The sequence below is a fragment of the Seriola aureovittata genome, chromosome 16 (genome assembly GCF_021018895.1).
Source record: "Seriola aureovittata isolate HTS-2021-v1 ecotype China chromosome 16, ASM2101889v1, whole genome shotgun sequence".
Classification (NCBI taxonomy): domain Eukaryota; kingdom Metazoa; phylum Chordata; class Actinopteri; order Carangiformes; family Carangidae; genus Seriola; species Seriola aureovittata.
In genome coordinates, this window is record NC_079379.1 from 3,875,506 (window position 1) to 3,894,304 (window position 18,799).

Below are 18,799 nucleotides of genomic sequence, written 5' to 3' on the forward strand. Positions count from 1 at the left end.
ATTATTTTTAATACAAATATTTAGTGTTTCGTGGCAGTGCAATGCCTTTGTGGCAGTTAGTTGTATCATTAAAAAGTGATGCGCACTCTAGGTAGCCTTGGTTTGAGGCTGTGACTGGTGCGCAGCTCGCTGCAGAGGAGGGAACATTTAACTTTCAATTTCGATTTAGGAAAACATGGAGTCCGTCTGATGTTTGACTGTAGAACCGATTTGGTAAAACAGACAGTTGTGTAGCATTTAATAAAGTTTCCGACAACAAGGAAACGACAGAGAGCGGGACTGAACGCTTCGGTGTGGCCTGTTCTCCCTGCGCTCAGGTCAGGTAGAGTCGGTGCTGTCGCTGCCGGAGTCTCTGCATCATGTCGGGAGGAACCGGGCCAGAGTGGTTGTCTCAGGAGGTGAAGACCGGGGTAAGTAAAAGGTTTTTGAACGTCTCTGAGAGAGCGGGTGGTCTGTTAATGTGTGAACTGTCGGCCCACTGCTGGGCCGCATGCGGAACTGACCGCTACAAGTGCAAGGTATTTATTCTGATCCTTTCCTCTGTTTGTAGACAACCATCATTGCCGTAGAGTATAATGGAGGGGTCGTGCTGGGCTCTGACTCCCGCGTGTCGGCGGGGTAAGTTGGTGCGTGTGAACGCGCGTGTGCGTGTGTTTCAGCGGTGGAAAGTAACTAAGTACTGTACTTAGTGCAGTTTTGCGGTAGGCTACTTAGGCCTGCTTTATTGTGTTTCCACATGCTTCTGCTACCAAACACTTCTACTGCAGTAGAGAGTTAGAGTTAGATTTTAACACGATGAATATAATCATCCTAGAAAACACATCACATTGTTAAAGATTAAACCAGCGACTTCCAGCACTTTTGCTTTTGTCTGCAGTGTGTAGTAGGAGTCCATGGTCACGGTCCAGGGGTCTGTTTCAACTGCTCCAGGCTTAAAATGATCCAATATTTAACAAAACAAAGAAAAAAGTCCAACATGTGAACACAATGTGTTCTCATTAATCATCTTACAACCCATCTGATTTAACCAGTGACCCTTTGGAGGGGCCTGACCCCCAGGTTGAGAACAATCAGACTAAAATACCTGATTGTATATAAACTAGTTGATACTAACTCCACCCTGTTGCCTCACTATTAACTAACTTATAATGTCTTATATAATAATACATCAGTCAGAGGGGTGAAATAAGTTATTTTACTTTGACACCATAACTACATTTGTTGAGAACACTTCTGCACTTTTACTTAAGTAGGATTTTTTATGCAGGATTTATATAAGTAACGGAGTATTTTTACATTGTTGTATTGGTACTTTCACTTAAGTAAAGAAGCTCAGTATTTTATTCCACCACTGTGTTTCTTTTCTGAAGCTTCTCAAGCAAACTAACCTAAAATCCTCTCCATCTCTCCTCATGTATGTCCTCTTCTTGTCTCCACCCGTCAATCACACACACTCTCTCTCCTCATCCCTCCATCCAGAGCAACAGTGGTGAACAGGGTGATGAACAAACTCTCTCCTCTCCATGACAAGATCTACTGTGCTCTGTCAGGATCTGCAGCCGACGCTCAGACTATTGCTGAGATAGTCAACTACCAGCTAGATGTCCACAGGTAAATACACAGTGAACGGAGACTGATGGACTTATTACTCTTTTATTAAACACAAGCTGTAGTCAAACTCTGACATGAGATACCTTCCTCATTTCAAATGTGCTAAAAAACTAGCAACGAGGTATTTTCATATTTCATGTTTTCATCATTCACATTAATTACTAAATTACTACTGGCACTTTAAATGTAAAGATATCAGTATCATATCAACCTTTAGAATAGTTTAAATCACAGTGCACATCGCTTTTGTCTTTCTCTTTTTATAAGATATTCTGTTCTTCTTCCGTCAGTACCGAGATAGGTGAGGACCCCCAGGTTCGCTCAGCTGCCACTCTGGTGAGGAACATCTCGTACAAGTACAAGGAGGAGCTGTCAGCACATCTCATTGTGGCCGGCTGGGACAGGAGAGATGGAGGGCAGGTCAGTAAACACATATAGATGACTGCTGCCTGGAGGGAAGATATTAAGCCTTGAACTAGGAAGATAAAACAAAATTGTCCAAATGAATGTTTCTACCACTTCTGCTCAGCTGACCTTGAGGTCACTTCATATTTAGAGCAGCTGCTAATGTTTTAAAAGATCTTCTCTAGCCAACACACTTGATGTGATAGGTGTCCGTACAGGATTACATCTCACCCTGTCTTCTTCCCCTCTGCTCCTGTGCCCTTTGACCTCTCGCAGGTGTTTGCCACCCTGAACGGTCTCCTGACGAGGCAGCCTTTTGCAGTTGGGGGCTCCGGCAGCTCATATGTTTATGGGTTTGTTGATGCTGAGTATCGCAGGGGAATGAGCAAAGAGGAGAGTCAGAAGTTTGTTGTCAACAGTAAGTTGTGTGTTGTTGTTGTTGTTGTTGTTGTTGTTTTTGTTGTCAGTGGTGGTGAGAGAGAAGCCAGACATTTGCTCCTTCTTGGATCAATCATTCTGTTATTTAATGTGATATTAGATATTTTGTCTGATAAAAACTAAATCATGTGTTCAGTCTCCTCACCGGTCTCACCTCCCTCTCTTTCTTGTAGCTCTCTCTTTGGCGATGAACCGCGATGGCTCCAGTGGCGGCGTGGCCTATATCGTCGCCATCGACGAGCACAGCACAGAGGAGAGAGTCATTCTTGGGAATGAATTACCGACCTTCTTTGATCAGTGATCAGTATATAGCATCTGTAGTGTGCGAAGCCACTGTAGTGCTAAATGCAGTTAGGTATTTGTTTTCCTCACAATAGCCGTAGCTCATTTTTGACTCACCTGTCAACTTCTGAACTGTTAACTCAGCTTGTAAACTGAATGTTGGACAAGTATACTTTACTAAGAGTTCTAATAAAAGAATAAAAACCTGTGCCCCTCTCCAATTCCCAAAGCTATTTCAAGTGTGTTATCAGGTGGCTTTTGTGTTGCTCACACACACGGCTCATCATTGAAAGACTTTGAAATACAACGAAAAGAAGCTTCCAATAGGTGACATTGATTGATGTAGCTGTTAATGTCAGACCATGCATGTAACTCACCAGAGGGATGATGGTGAACTTTTTGTCAGCTCAGTCTCTTGACCAGAGACTCTGACTATCAAACGGTGTGTTTCTCTAGACAAGGGGTCATTCAAGGCCACGTCAGTCTCTTCAACCTGCTGTATATTCTGTCAATGGGCCTGTTGCATGACAACAGTGCAAACCATAATTTGTTTTAATGGGCCTGAGGAAATAAAAGTGAATTAACAAAACCTGTAGAACCCCTGATATTCCTTAAGCCTCACTATGAATACTCCCACATGTTCTCAGCAGCTGTCTGAGGAATTCAGTCTGACCAACATATCACCAAAAAGTGAAAGTTAAAGCTGTTACACCACTGAAGGATTATAGCACCCTTTTCTCTGCACTTGACTAGTTTTGTTTATCCAAGTATTAAAATGAGATTCTTGGTCACGCTGCATGATCTGAACTGGAAATTTATTAAATAATTAGTCCACGTTACGGTCGAATGAATAATGATGTTGCAAACACCAACTGTGAATGTTATAAAGTTTTCATCCAGGATAAGGATCTGGCTATTTAGAAGGAAGAATAATAATAAGATGATGATGATGATGATGATAATTAGAAATAGTTCACTTGTATAAACACTCAGTTTAAGCATCTTAAACTGTGTCTCACTGCAGTCTTTGGTTTTGAGCTGCAGTGTTTCAGGGAAACCCCTGCTGCTGCCAGATAATGAAACTGAAAGTGAATGAAAACTAGAACTGGTCTCGCGGCAGAGCAGGTCATACGAGGACGGCTGCTGCTGGAAAAATGGCAGAAAATAAATTCATCCTCCACAAAGTCGCTGCTTTGATTTTAGCAGTTTGCGTCGACCTGTCCTTGTTTTACGCATCGGGACTGGTAGTGACGCACGGTGTCTTTGGACATCTTGTCCGTCTCTGGGTTTCTGCGGCTCTCCGGTGTGTGGCACTGACTGCTGTATGTCTGCTCACCCTCGGACACTTCAGGCCGTTGCTGGTTCGTATTGTAGCGGCGCACAGTCTGCTCCCCGCGGTGTTTGAGACCGGGACCAAGGCGCTCTACCATGAGGAGAGCCAGTGTGGCCAGCTGGCGGGTATGCGCTGCTGGCTGCTGTGCACCGCAGCGTCGCTGGCTGCCGCACTGTTCTGGGAGATCACCATCCCGGACACCGACGAAGCGGCCGCCGGTAAAGGGACAAAGCAGAAGGCTAGAGATCTGTTTATGAGAGTCCTCCGGCTGTTCAGACCAGACTATCCCCTGCTGCTGGGAGGGTTTGTGTTCTTGTCGCTGGCAGTTCTCTGTGAGTACAGATGATGATGATGATGATGCTAATGATGATGATGATGCTGATGATTTCAGTCTAAGGTAGTGATGCCAAGATAATGATGCAGACCGATACAGATATGAGAACAGTGAAAAGTATTATTAAAAACACTCATGAGTTTAATTATTAGCATTATTAGCATTTTAAATTTTGAGTCTCACTGTTGGAATATAAACACTCGCCCAGGAGGAGTTGTCACTCTTGGGATATACAGGACTACATTCATGATAATCTGATGTATGCTCTTTGTATGTGTCTGTCTGTGTACCTGTGTGTGTCTCTGCTCAGGTGAGATGTTCATCCCGTTCTACACTGGCAGAGTCATTGACATCTTGGGTGGTCAGTACCAGCAGAATGAATTTATATCTGCACTGCTCTTCATGGGCCTGTACTCTCTGGGAAGGTATGGCACAGTGTTTTCCCTCCACAGTCAGCCATCAGCCTGTGTCTGTGGCTCACTGCTTTTATCTAACTGACTGTGTCTTTGATTTATCAGCTCTGTGAGTGCAGGCTGCAGAGGGGGTCTTTTACTTTGTGCCATCAGTTCTTACACATGCAGAATGAAAGTCAAACTATTTGAGGCTTTGACCAAACAGGAAATTGGATTCTTTGAGACCATAAAGACAGGTAAGACTCAGTTCTGATGTATGTTTAATTTTTAGGTGCACATGAAGGACAGAAGAAGTCAGGTTGAGATCTAACATTACGACAGAAAGACAGAGGATAAACTCTTAATTTTCTGTGCAGGTGAAATCACATCCAGGTTGTCTAAGGACACCACCCTGATGGGAAGAACAGTGTGCCTGAATGTCAACGTGCTGCTGAGGACATTCATCAAGACGGTGGGTATGATCTCCCTGATGATGAATCTGTCATGGAAGCTGACATTCCTCGTACTGATGGAGACGCCAATCACTGGCCTCATTCAGAACATCTACGACACACACTACCAGGTAAAAGAAATATTTTTTTCAATGTTTCATCAGAAAATATTTTGCCCTGATTTGAGACAACCTATTCAAGTTAAGTTAAATCTCATTGATGTACCCATTCTCCCTTGTTATACCTTCCTCAGAGGTTGTCCCTGGCGATGCAGGACTCAATGGCTTTGGCAAACGAAGCAGCAAGCGAGGTGGTATCCAGTATTCGTGTGGTACGGAGCTTTAATACAGAAAAACATGAGGCCCGTCGCTATGACGACCGCTTGATGGACACACATGCCCTCAAGACTCGCCGGGACATTGTCTCGGCTGTTTACCTGCTGGCACGGAGGGTGAGAAGCTTGTCATACTTAGTGAAACTGTGTTTTTGGGAGATCAGGTGATGTTGAGCCAATCATTGTATATTACCTTATTTAACAGTATTTGTTCCTTTGTGTGTGTGTGTGTGTGTGTGTATGTGTGTGTGTGTGTGTCTGTAGTTGACAGGGTTGGGCATGCAGGTCTTCATGTTGTACTACGGCAGGCTGTTCATCCGGAGCGGACAGATGACCACGGGCAATCTTGTTTCCTTTATCCTCTACCAGTCAGACCTTGGAGACAACATAAGGGTATCCCATAATGCTCTGTGGATTGTCGTCAGTCAGGGCTGGAGATTGCAAGCAACAAAAAGCAGTAGCTAGTTTAGGACTTTGGCAAGGACCACAGTATTTATCTAGCATACAGTATGTCATACACAAGAGACTCAACTCAATGTGCTGTGATGAAAAAGTTAAAATGCATGTTGTAAATAAAGTAATTAAGAAGAGCCATTGAAGGGGCTATTTGTAAGTTTTGCTATTGCTACATAGCTATCATTAGCATTAACAGCCATTCACCTACCAGTCTTGCCAAAAGCTTCAGCCATCATTGCATTTACAATACAAGGGGTTAGAAGCAGTGCTACTTCTTCAGGGCAGTCCGGACACTACAGTGACTCGGTATTGGAAAGTGACTTGACATGCTGGAGCTAACTGGTTAGCATGCAAACTGCAGTAGAGGAAAAGCAGTGACAGTAATAGAGCAAAACAAGAGGGCTGCTGAAAGTTTGATGCTGAACTCTTCATGCCCTCAATGCTAATGCTGGCTATGTAGCAATAGCAAAACATACAAATAGCTCCTGTAACAGCTGCTTGGTTAAAATGAGCATACACATAAGCTTTACTAAAAATGTTTTGAGGTTGCTTTTAAATGAGTATGAGCTCTCGTGTCAACAGGTGGACCTAGGAGCATAAAACAGCAAACAGACCAGTACCAGATGACTTAAGAGCTCTGGACAGCTCATAACTTTTAAACATGTTTAACCACACATATCTAAGCTATTCTCAGCATATAATTGCTTGCAAATTTATTTGCATTTAACATACTGCAACTCTGACTCTAAGCATTCTGTAAACATATGTTATTAAGTGATGACTTTACCAACCCTTTCCTATGACTGCTATCTTCCAGACGCTCACCTACATCTTCGGCGACATGCTGAACTCGGTGGGAGCTGCTGGGAAAGTGTTTGAGTATCTGGACCGGAAACCGCAAGTCAGCACAGAGGGAAAACTCAAACCTGATCAGCTGAGAGGACGCGTCAACTTCCACCGTCTCAACTTTGCCTATCCTGCAAACCCCAACAAAACAGTGCTGAAGGTGAGATCTCAGCACCAGGCAGATGGCAGTTCAGACAGTTCATTAAATAAAGTGAAATAAATAAGGGGAAAAAACACTTTGAAAATAGAAAGTCACTAGTATTTAAAGTATTTAAGTTTCCTAAAAATGTATGTAAAGTAAACTATGGATCCATTACAATGACGCAAACTCAATATCAACAATGTTCAGTGTGTTAAATTAAGATTTTCTCCTTGTTTCCTCTGGATAAGTGTGAAATATTCCACTTGCACTGTGTTATTACAAACATTGTTACTCTCCTTCATTCAGGATTTCTCTTTGGAGCTGAAGCCGGGTCAGATGACGGCGCTGGTGGGTCCGTCTGGAGAAGGAAAAAGCACCTGTGTGAGTCTGCTGGAGCGATTCTACGAGCCGCAGGATGGACGAATCCTACTGGACAATGAACCACTGAAGTCCTACGATCACCGTTACCTCCACAAGAAGGTCTTTGCTTTTTCTCATGGAGATACAGCTCCTGTCTTTAAGAATTTGTGTTTTAATTGTTTTATATTTTCAAATACAACATCAGCATTCAACAACTTTACAAGAACCCTATTCTGAAAGACGCAGAGAGCGCTAAGCAGTTGTCCAATAGCGCTCACAAAGCCCCATATTTCCTTCCCAATCACTGTTGAGTGTTTGGATCATCAAGAATCAGCAGAGATGAAATTTTTGCATTTGGCAGGTGCCACAACAAAATTAAATAAAATCACATTTAAACTTTTGAGAAATTTTGAGAAAAGAAAGAACTTAGTGTAGATTTGACTTTTTAAAACGTGTTATTCATTCAGTCAAGCTGATGAGCGTGTGTTTAACAGGTCGCGGTGGTGAGCCAGGATCCCGTTCTCTTCTCTGGCTCCATCAGAGACAACATCGCCTACGGGCTTGTTGACTGCTCCTTGGATGAGATCCAGGAGGCGGCACGCAAAGCCAACGCCCATGACTTCATCAAGCAGCTGGAGAAAGGCTACGATACGGGTAAACTGTTCTAACTGCCCCTCATGCTGTTTAACTTTGAACTTTTGTCAACTTTTTATTTATTTTCTTTAAACCCAATTTTAATCAACATGATTATTTCATATCAATGCTGTTTGTGCATAATAAAGGCTAAATATACAAACACTTTTGGGGCTTTATACTAGTTATTATACTAGTATTTGAGTTTTAAAATCCTCATGTTTGGTTGTTTTTTCAATTTTGAACCTTTAACATCAGTCTGTTCTGATTTTATTTCTCAGAGGTGGGTGAGGGAGGCGGCCAGTTATCCAAGAGCGAGAAGCAGCGGATCGCCGTTGCTCGAGCTCTGGTCAGACGGCCGAGCGTCCTCATCCTGGACGAAATAACCAGCTCTCTGGACACTGAGAGTGAAAACAAGGTAGAGTATGTCACAACTTCTATCACTGTGGTGTCCAGTCACGCGCCTCCCAGGCCAGAAGCCTCTAGGTTTCTAATTCCTAGCAGGATGATAAGACACGATTGACAGAAATCACATTCTCGTATGTTTTAAGTGCTCAGAGATGAATCTCTAGAAAAAAAAAAAAAAACAGCTAAACTTTCAACAAAAAATGTAATTTGCCTCAAAAAAATCAGATTGATGTGTTTATGTGTCCAACCAGCTCTAAACTATGTACATGTCAACAGTGCTAGTGTACGACACAGGCCTACATGTGGGAGCGTTGCACTGCAGAATGTGCAGCTTAAGGTGAACTGGGTCTGTGAGATGTAGGTCAGTGTCTTTCAGTGGAAAAGGAAACTTAGTCATAACAAACAATCTTGAAGGAATGTCGTCTAATCCATCGGACTCAGTTAGCATGTGTTTCCTGTGTGCTCACTGAGAAAAAACCAATCATATTGATTCTCAATAAATATCTATTATCTATAACTTTCCCTGATCAGTACTACAGTAAAGATGTCTGAAGTGCAAAACTGCGCAGGTCTGGTGACATTATAATATGTTGTTTTTATTTTTTTTATTATTTTACACATCCCCTCATTGCACCAATAAAACAATCGAACCGTTTCCTCCGACATCCTGTAGAAACAGAGACATACCGTGTGGACCCCTAATTATGAAATAATAAGTATTTCTGTCATCGCCTGTGCACAGGTTCAGCAGGCCCTGGCCAGTTGTCCCAACCAGACCCTTCTGGTGATCGCCCACAGGCTGAAGACCATAGAGAGGGCGGATCAGATCGTTGTGATCAGTGGTGGCAAAGTTGAGGAGCGAGGGACTCACCGGGAGCTGATGGACATGAAGGGGAGCTACTACAAACTGGTAGAGAAGCGCTTCACTGAGGGAAACTCGCCGCAGTGACAGACTGCTGTCGCTGTGCGCATGATGCAGCTCGACGTGTGTTGTGACAGAACTGCTTGTGTTGGACAGCAGGACCAACAGCAGCTGACCTGACGCAGGAATTGATGTAAATATTAAAATTCAGACTGTTTTGTATAAATAGTGAAAATTAATTCTCATTTTTTTTAGAAGTCCTCTGTATTTAAAAAAAAGCACCTTCACAACTCTGTCAGTAGTATTTATAGTATTATTTTGTATTATTGATTAATCAAATTAAATGTATGAGTGAATTTGAATGTAAATTTTCCATTTCGTGTTCTTGTGTTTGGTAAATGTGAATAAAAGTTTGACTTGACACCCTCAGCTGATATCGTAAACGTTCATTTATGATCAGAGTGGCCAAAGGTTTGTTTCATATCACTGTCCCGAATAAAACATTGATCAACAGTATCATAACACTGCAGATCATAGTCAGTGGTCATCGTCACGTGACTCCTGCCGGCACATCAGTCAAACTTTACCTGAATGTGTCCTGTGTATTTTTCATGCCTCGTGACGCATATTTATAAAGTCCTTTCACCAAATTCATTCACACATTAAAGTTAAAAAGTGAATAGACGTGGAGAATGAGGGCTCAGGTCAACGTGCGATCACACTTGTTTGACACAGTGTAAGAAAGTAACTGGGATGGTCAGGGAAGCCTTTTCTAAACATTACTACACCGACGCAGAGATAATAAAAAAACTGCTCCAAAATCCAGTACAGAGCTCTGTGGTACTCTGAGATGAAAGGAAGAGAAACAATTAAAAGCATGACTCAAATGAAACAGTTCAAGTATTGCTGAGAATGGTGATTATGAATGAGTTAAACTGGTTAGTCGTCGGAGGCGTTTTGGTTTTTCTGATCACATACCACAGCCTGTTGTGTCCATTGTATTTGTGGTTGGAAGCCACCTGACTGCATTTTGATGCAGTGCATTAAAACACAGTCGGGGTTGGGTTTTATTGTCTGAGCTGACCTGGAAAGTCCCTGGCAAACAACAATGGTTTTTTGTTTTTTTTCCTCTCTGGCTGTGAAGCTTTTTGGAAAGTTGCCTGGTGACGTGTGCCACAAACACCAAAGGTGCAGTGAAGTGATGTGACTGTGTCAAAACAACAACCCCCTCTATCGGCGCAGATCGGGCTCAGTTTAGGCAACAGCATGTCGCCCATTTTGTCGAGACTTCTGGGCATCCACAAAATGGCAGCTAAAGTCAGGTGCCTCAGGCGGGTCAGACGTGCGTTTCTCCTGGAGAAAGAGAAAGAGCAGAAGTATCGTAATTCACACTGTTACACTCAAACGGCTTCATGTGTTTTTTTTCCAAGACATTTTAAACATGTCAAGTTCATGTCTCTACATAACCTTTGCTTGCACGACCCAGAGCGCTATTTGGATTGTACGGCACATATTGCTGCTAGTATCGAAATGTTGCGTAACTTCAGACGAACTTAGTTTCATGTTTTAACGTTAACCGAAGGAGCACGTGCTCCTCTACGGGTGGGAACATCTTCTGTTTCCTGTTGGTGCTTATTAAAACCTTTTTTTTTTTTTTTTTTAATTTGTCATTGTTCTTAAAAACCTGAAGACATGAAGTTCACATCAGGCAAAGTGACTCATCAGTAAAAAAAGAAATGGCTGTTTCCCATCAGCAGTTGTGTGTGTGTGTGTGTGTGTTAGGAAGGCGGGAGGGTTGAACGTGGAGATGCAAAGCAGCAGCCATCTTAGGCTAAACCTGAGCACAAAATGTCCGACAGGGTGCACAGACGACGTGGGGGGGGTTGGGGCAAATAAGAGATGATGAAGTGAACCTGTGGCTTTTATGTATCACCGTGATGTAACAGAAGAGAGTCGTCCTCAAAACCTACAGCCGCTTTACACTACAAACCTGCAGCTTTACACGCTGTACATATGTGTTTGTGTCTTTGTTTGTGTGTGTGCCGAGAACTGTTTGCATAACCGGTTCTGCAACGTACCATGTCACCAGGCTGGCGAGCTGGAATGCCCCTTCTCCTTTCACCTTTCACTTTCTTTCTTAACTGTGTCGCGTGCAAAACAGCAGCCTGACTCAGCCGCACCATAACCCAGCCCAAGCTCCTGTGACTGAAAGTCTTTTGGTTTTGATGCTTACATAACTTTTGGCTTTTTTGGCTGATTTCTTTTTTTTTCAGCAGTTGTTTCTGTGCCGTGTTTGATACGATACACCAGCATCTGCCACACAGCTTGTCACATGAAACCCTGAGACACTAAGGCACAAGTGGCTGCTGACAGAGACTTTTGCAGTAAATTTGTTTCCTTTCAATCGATCTTTTCCTTCTACCAGGCCTTAATAGATTATTTCGAACTAATGCGGAGGGGTCAGGCATCCTGCAGATGTTTAGTCCACTCTGCAACTGCTTCAGTTAAAAAGTCATGAAAACAGGCAATTAGGTCAAAGTCATACCTTTTTTTAAAATTCTACTCCTACTGTATATTTTGTATTGTTCTGTATTGTGTTTCTGTCCCTGAAACACTTAAGATGGTTGCTGCGGTAACAGAGGATTATTGTAACTGTATAGATCCTGCTTGTTCCAGAAACTAACTGAGTCACTACAGAAAGAGAAAGAGTCGGTAGCTTCACTGTAACATAATACTCGCTTCTCTTCTCCTCTCTGAACTAAAAGCAATAGATGAACTGATGCAGCATAAAGCAGAACAAAGATGACACAGCTGGAGCTTCTCCTCACATCATCACATTTTGTTTGACAGACATTTGTAAACTGAGTGGATAGAATAGAATAGAATAGAATAGAAAAGGAAACATACTTTATTATAAAGCCTGAAAAAAAAACAACAACAAAAAACATGCGCAAATGTTGATTTCGGAGAATAAAGTGATTCTGATAAGTCACATGATACTATACTGTTTTATTTGAGGTAATAGAAACCACACACCTCCACTGTGCACTCACACTTGTTTTGCTCTATAGTCAGGTAAAGTCCCAGTTACACTGTGAATCCCCTGACTTCCCCTGGGGGAGTGTGGCACTTGCACCATTTAATATAGCAGAGGACGACCTCTGAGGCATCAAGCAGTTAATGTGTGATTCCCCCCAAAAACACACTTCCAATCGAACACACACTGCATGATCAGTAGAGGGAAATACTGGCTCATGAACAAGCAAAGTCATGGAGGGCTGATCTGATGTCTGTTTTTGAGATGAGAGAGCAAAAACTGGGTGAACAGGAACTGATCTCCTGTCAGCTATAAAAAAAAAAAAAAAAAACCACAACAACCCTGAACTGTGATAAAGCCTTAAAGGGCGGTGCAACAGCACCCCAGTTGGTTGTAATGGGCACTTTTACCAGCAACCATGTGATTTCCTGGAAACTGTCAGCCCGGCAGTTTGGTAAAAGAAAAGTTAGGGGATTCTCAGGCCCAGCAAAGGCTGGAATCACTGCTCTTGACTGACATCTAGTGAGAGAAAGCAGAACGACAGTGCTGAAGATGACCACCAACCACAGTGGATAGAACTGGGTAGAGAAGTGGTTATCGGAGGTGTTGTTATGTTGCGGTGTATTCACCGCTTTCAACAGTAAAGGTTTTTTTTGTTCCAGGAGCTCTCGTGATGTGTGCGTACGTCGACAGGAAACCGCTGTCATATAGGCGCAGAGATGTGACATCTACAAGGCCACATGAGTGCACAGCAGAACCCACTGAAAACAGAGCTGACACACACACAAAGTTCAATTACACTGATTTATTTGTGATTGCACGAGTCCCCGGACATGTTGCATAAGATCTGCATACTGTATATTAGCAGAAGGTTTGAAACACAAAGACTTCATCGTCCTGGTTGCAGACTTTTCAACAGGGATGAAAACTGGAAGCAGCTGAATTTCAGTTACAGTCTCTCTCACTACAAACTTGCACTTTCTCACAAATACACCGTTTAACAGTGAATCAGAGGTTACACCGGGTCAGCCAGAGTCTCATGATGTCAGGAGTTTCCAGCAGCATGGAGGGAGGGTGACATCATTCACTTAAAATAGAGTTGTGATGAGGAGCGTTAGGAAGAGCAACAGCACCCCAAGTGCTTATCTCAGGCACTTTCACTGTTACTCCTCAGTCTGCTGAACCAGTTGCTGTAAGTCCTGACAAAAAATAGAAATGATAGACCTCGACTGCCCCCAAGTGGGAAGAAATAACAAATGAATACAATGAACGAAATGTTCAGACATGTTGTTCTGACTCATTTATCATCACAATCATACTATTTTCTCAAAGGCGAGTAGCCCACTTCTATTTGAAATCGTACCCGAAGACAGATACGTACACAACGGGGCAACAGTGGCTCAGGAAATTCGAGCAGGTTGGTTGGTAAAGTTGTTCTAATGGTTCGGCCATCAGTGTGTGATTGTGTGTGTGTGTGTGTCTCAATGGGAGAACGAAAGGCGAATTGTAAAGCACTTTGGATAAAACTGTTACATAAATGTAGTCCATATTGGGAAATTTGCATTTAATGATGCATCAGACATCTGAAATATGTTTGTTTCATGTAATACATGGAACCTGAAGCTGCGACAGTAACTCCAGTCTGAGATATAATCCAGTTAAAATTACTTTGTGTCACACACTACTTATCATAAAAATATCTCTAAGCTATATTCAGCACTTCAAGATTTAAAGGGGGAACACACCTCAGAAGAGGGCAGTCTCATAATAACAGAGGAAGAATGGGACAGGATCTGCAAACAGCAATGGCGGATAACAAGCTCTCCCTCCTGGAGAATCTTTAGCTGGAAAAATATGATTCGTTTCTTCAGTACCCCAACTCAAGAGTGTAAATACTCTGACAGAACGGATTGCTGGAGTTCCTGTGGAGGGCACTATGGCACATTTTCTGGAGTTGTTCCTCTGTGGTCCCATTTTGGAGAAATATACACGGCAGCCTAGAGGTAGTTTTCAGGTTGAAAATTAGTTTTGATTTCAAAATATAGTATCTTTGTGATCTGGGGGTGGGTGGGGGGTGGGGGTGTCTTCAATGTACAGAGAGAGACAGGTATCTGATGAAAGTGTTGTTGGTTACAGGTAAAAAGGCTTTGACTGGAAATGGCTTAAGAAGGATACACCTACTGTAAATGAATGGATTGACTTGGTGCACAATATCTATACTATGGAAAGAATCACATTCGCACTAAGAACTCAAATGGACTCCTTTAGCAGGAACTGGTTTGCTTGGCTTTCGTATGTGTCAACAGTGAGGCCTGATTTTGTATAGGACCTCAATATACCAAGGGCTTTTATACTTTTCTTACTTGTGCAGAACAAACAAGGACAATCAATGAAACAGATATTCTTTTGTACAAAGACATAACTTGTTAATTTAAGGATGTAACCTGCCCTGGCTCCGTTCTGTTTCATCTGTGTCACAACTGTCAGGCTGGACCCAAATGCAGCCAACACATGGGAGACGGTGCAGAAAAGTTTATTAACTTAAAGCTTACACACAACACTGGTGAAGAACAGGGAAACACATGAACGCAAAACAGGAGACAGGAACAGGCAACATAAACAGACTGAGGACAACCACGCATGAACAGCTTTTTCAACCAACCAGACATGAACAGGCACATGAACCGATGAGGACAAACCCAGAAATCAACAGTGAGACAACAGAGACAAACGGAAGCACAAAGACTATATAGACAAGGGAGGCGAGGGTGATTGAACACAGGTGAAACACATGGGGTGAGTCAGACTATCACCACACAGACACAGGACCAAGACAGGAAGCAAAAACACTGACACACAAGGAAAGCAATTACAAAATAAAACAGGAAGTGAGAAAAGTCCAAACAAAAGTAACGAAAAGTAACTGCCATAGCAAACCATGACAGTTGTGTGTTTTGTTTGAGAGTGTGAATTAAGCCTGTTGGGCTGCCTCGTAAAAGTGTGTGTTTTAAATGTCCAAAAAACCAACAAAAAGAAAAATTACAAAAAAAGTTTGTGATGTTTGTGTCACACTGTAGAAGAACTTTGTGCCCCTGTGCCTCATGCAACCTGAACTCACTCAAAGAGAGCATCAACATTCAACATTCAACATACATGCACTTGTTTTTTGTACATTTTCTAAATGACCTACGTCTTATACAATGACTAGAAAGTACGAGCTATGGATTGTGTGGTTCTTAAATGCATGTGTGCGCAAGTTACAAATTCAAACCCGTATTTGAAATGTTCTGATCGTCCTCTGCGTCATTTGATGCACTTGTTTTAACTGTCAAATTTCAACATGTATGGTATCTCTGGAAACTGTGGGATCATCACTAAGATATATAACACAGCTCTGTGGATTTGAACAGAGGTTGGTTGCACAGCATGTGTTTGTAATAACTGACTCACTGCTGGCTCAAGAAGGTTCAGCAGAAAATGGCATTTCTTTAACAAAATCATACACACACGCACGCACACACACACACACACACACACACACACACACCATCTGAATGACTCTTTCAAAGCAGCAACAACACACTGATGAACTTAACACAAAACACTGCTGTCTTTACAACTTTGTATATCTTTACAATTTTGTCATTCAGGCTTCACACAACACAGATATAGAAAATATCCAGACAACAGCTCATTCCACCAGAACAGGTTTGTACAGAACAGTAGAATTTACGGGTCACAGGAGACGTACTCACTGACCTGTGAATATGGTGGAAAGTAACTGATGTACAGTTTTTCACGATTGCTTACAGACTAAATTTCTAAATAATACACAGATCTTCAAACACAAAGAGCAAAATGTCAGCCCGCAGTTGCACATGTATACGCACATTCTCGGCCTCAGACTTTTTGCAAAACACCAAACACACTTCTCTCCGTCAGACACTTCACTCAAAACTGAAATCTTTTGTGTGTTAATTGCTAAACACTGTCACTGAAACGCCACGCTCAGTTAGCAATCACCTGGACTCAAGACACATGTAACCAATCAGATCACACAGAAATCACAGCTCGATCACCATAAATACGAGTCAGGTTTGCTCTTCGGTGCGCACAACAATGGAGGACAAATTTGGAGAAAGAAATAGAGAGGGGAAAGAGGCAGACCAGAAAGAGGAAGAGGTGAAGGAGGAGGAGGACACAGAGACAGAGGACGGGGAGTGGCGAGATGACGGGTCAGAGGAAATAGGACGATGAGATCAGAGACGGGACAGACAGTAACTGAAATACTGTACAGGCCTGCTGTATTTTACAGTACAGTAAGTTCATGTCATCTTCAGTTCACTACTGAGAAACAAAGAGATTCTGTTTCCCCAATGCAGTTGTGTTCATATTTACAGCAGGCTACAAATGAGAAATGTCAAAAACATACAGCAATAGTGTTTTTATTCTCAGCATATATCATGAGAAAAGTAGAAATGTGAACACTGTTTTAGATTGAGCGCAGCTGTGTGCAGCTGTGTGCAGCTGTGTGCAGCTGTGTGCAGCTGGCGGTGGAAGGAGCTATATATTTGGTGTTTGTGTGTAAAGTCTGGAAGCTGAAGTATCGTTTTTAGAAGCGTTTATGTAGTTTTTGATGCAGTACTTGCTTTTGCAAGAGATGTAAGATGATTTGTATTTTGTGTATATGGTTTTGGTTTGTGTGTGTGGAGCTTTGACAAACAGGGCCCTAGTTTCAGGAACTGTGGTTTTGCAATAGTGAAGAACTGTAACACAAAACACTGCTGTCTTTACAACTTTGTTTTTGGTTTTTGTCATTCAGGCTTCACACAACACAGAAAACAGCTCATTTCACCAGAACAGGTTTCTACAGAATTTACAGGTCACAGGAAACATACTCACGGACCTGTGAATATGGTGGAAAGTAACTTCACACAAGGATGGGGCTGGGGGTGCGGTTGTGACAGATAGGCACAATACCCCTACAGACACCACCCTCAGAATGGGGGTGGTAGTGCGGGTATACACTGGTAACACCACACTATCTGCTGCTATTACTGTATCACTCTGCAGTTCAGTGATACTTGCACATAAACATAGAGCTCTAACACTGTTCCTCTCTGTTCCTCTGCAGCTGCTTCATCGTAAGGTGTCGTTGACTCAATGTGTGGCAGAGAGCCGACGTACACATGGAATTACTGGAGGTGTCTATATGAACACTGAAACAGGTTTTGTGTTTGGTTCTGTCCATTAAAAAGCCCTGACTAATGTGTCTTGTCATGTAAGTTAAGGGGGACAAAATCTACAATACTGCTTGTATTTATGACATTCTGAGCTGTAATTTGAGCAATAATGATAAATCGTATTGTCATTCATCATTCATGACTTCATTTTGTAGTGACCAGTGAAATAATGGAGTGAAGTGCATGTACAATAGCCTCTTGAACGTATGACACATCAAACTGTGGTTTAAAGGTTCATTTAGTTGCTTTGGATAACACGCTGACAGCACTGATACAGACTAAATCAGATTTTACATCATTTGGATTAACTGCTTGTAACATTGTGTGTCTGCTCTTAATAACTTCACAGGTAACTGGACACAAACTGCACATGTAATTTGCTGTAAAACATCCGTTTGTCTGTCACATGGTTTAACTCTGTGGCCGCCAGATGGCGACACAACACAATATATTTCAAGAACCTGAGAAGCAGTGACTTGTAGTGGTCAGTAGATGGCGCGTTAAAACAGTAGTTGAGCCTGGTAACAGTGAACTGTAGACCTCACATAGCTTCTGCTGAAAATGACGATTGTGTTTTTCCTTGGTATTCATAAATGACCACGTTAGATGTAACCCCTAACCTACACCAGCTGGATAGGTGTTCCTTCCTCATGCAGTTACAAATTAGGCCTAATCCCCAAACACGAGATCATCCTTCATTAAAAGCGATCTTAATTCCAGGAAAAGGTTTCTCATAATCTTTTTTTTCTGGGAAGCAGTATTTGACACCGTCTGCTAAGTCTTGATCCAGTCAGCAGCTATGATACTGGGCTGGTGCACATGGCACAAACAAAACACACCAGCTGCATGAACAACAACTTACTTCACCCATCTAGAACTTATTAAATGTTTCTATTGTTTATATTTGTCGAAAAAACTTGTTTTAGTACAAGTTTAACTGTTAATTTGAACATGTCTGTGGCTTTTCAGACCCCAGAAGACCTGAAGGTGCTGACTGATTTTACAAGTCGTGTGCAAATGTGCAAGACTCAAGAGAAAGTGAAGATTTCAGAAAAAAGTTTAGTGTCTGTTTAAGTATTTACTCATATGAAAGAAAAGCCAGTCGTTAAAGTTGGTGGCTTTAATAATAACCCAGCGCTGCATGTATCTGTTGATTATGCTGTCTGACATTTTTAGAGAATGAAATCACAAGTTCTAAATCTGTGTAAAGAGCAGTATCAGTATCATCCTG

At 42.2% G+C, this 18,799-nt stretch overlaps 2 protein-coding genes across 2 annotated transcripts; both read left to right on the forward strand.

Moving 5' to 3' along the window:
- Positions 1-125: 125 nt before the first annotated feature.
- Positions 126-2,945, forward strand: psmb9a (proteasome 20S subunit beta 9a). Its single transcript, XM_056398805.1, has 6 exons — positions 126-410; positions 551-618; positions 1,480-1,611; positions 1,902-2,031; positions 2,293-2,434; positions 2,628-2,945. Exons 1-6 carry the CDS (start codon positions 360-362, stop codon positions 2,753-2,755), a joined length of 651 nt encoding a protein of 216 aa, XP_056254780.1. The 5' UTR covers positions 126-359; the 3' UTR covers positions 2,756-2,945.
- Positions 2,946-3,090: 145 nt separating this feature from the next.
- Positions 3,091-9,717, forward strand: tap2a (transporter associated with antigen processing, subunit type a). Its single transcript, XM_056398800.1, has 11 exons — positions 3,091-4,401; positions 4,714-4,828; positions 4,922-5,052; positions 5,173-5,378; positions 5,501-5,698; positions 5,846-5,974; positions 6,855-7,043; positions 7,332-7,505; positions 7,880-8,039; positions 8,300-8,436; positions 9,169-9,717. Exons 1-11 carry the CDS (start codon positions 3,891-3,893, stop codon positions 9,373-9,375), a joined length of 2,157 nt encoding a protein of 718 aa, XP_056254775.1. The 5' UTR covers positions 3,091-3,890; the 3' UTR covers positions 9,376-9,717.
- Positions 9,718-18,799: the final 9,082 nt, after the last annotated feature.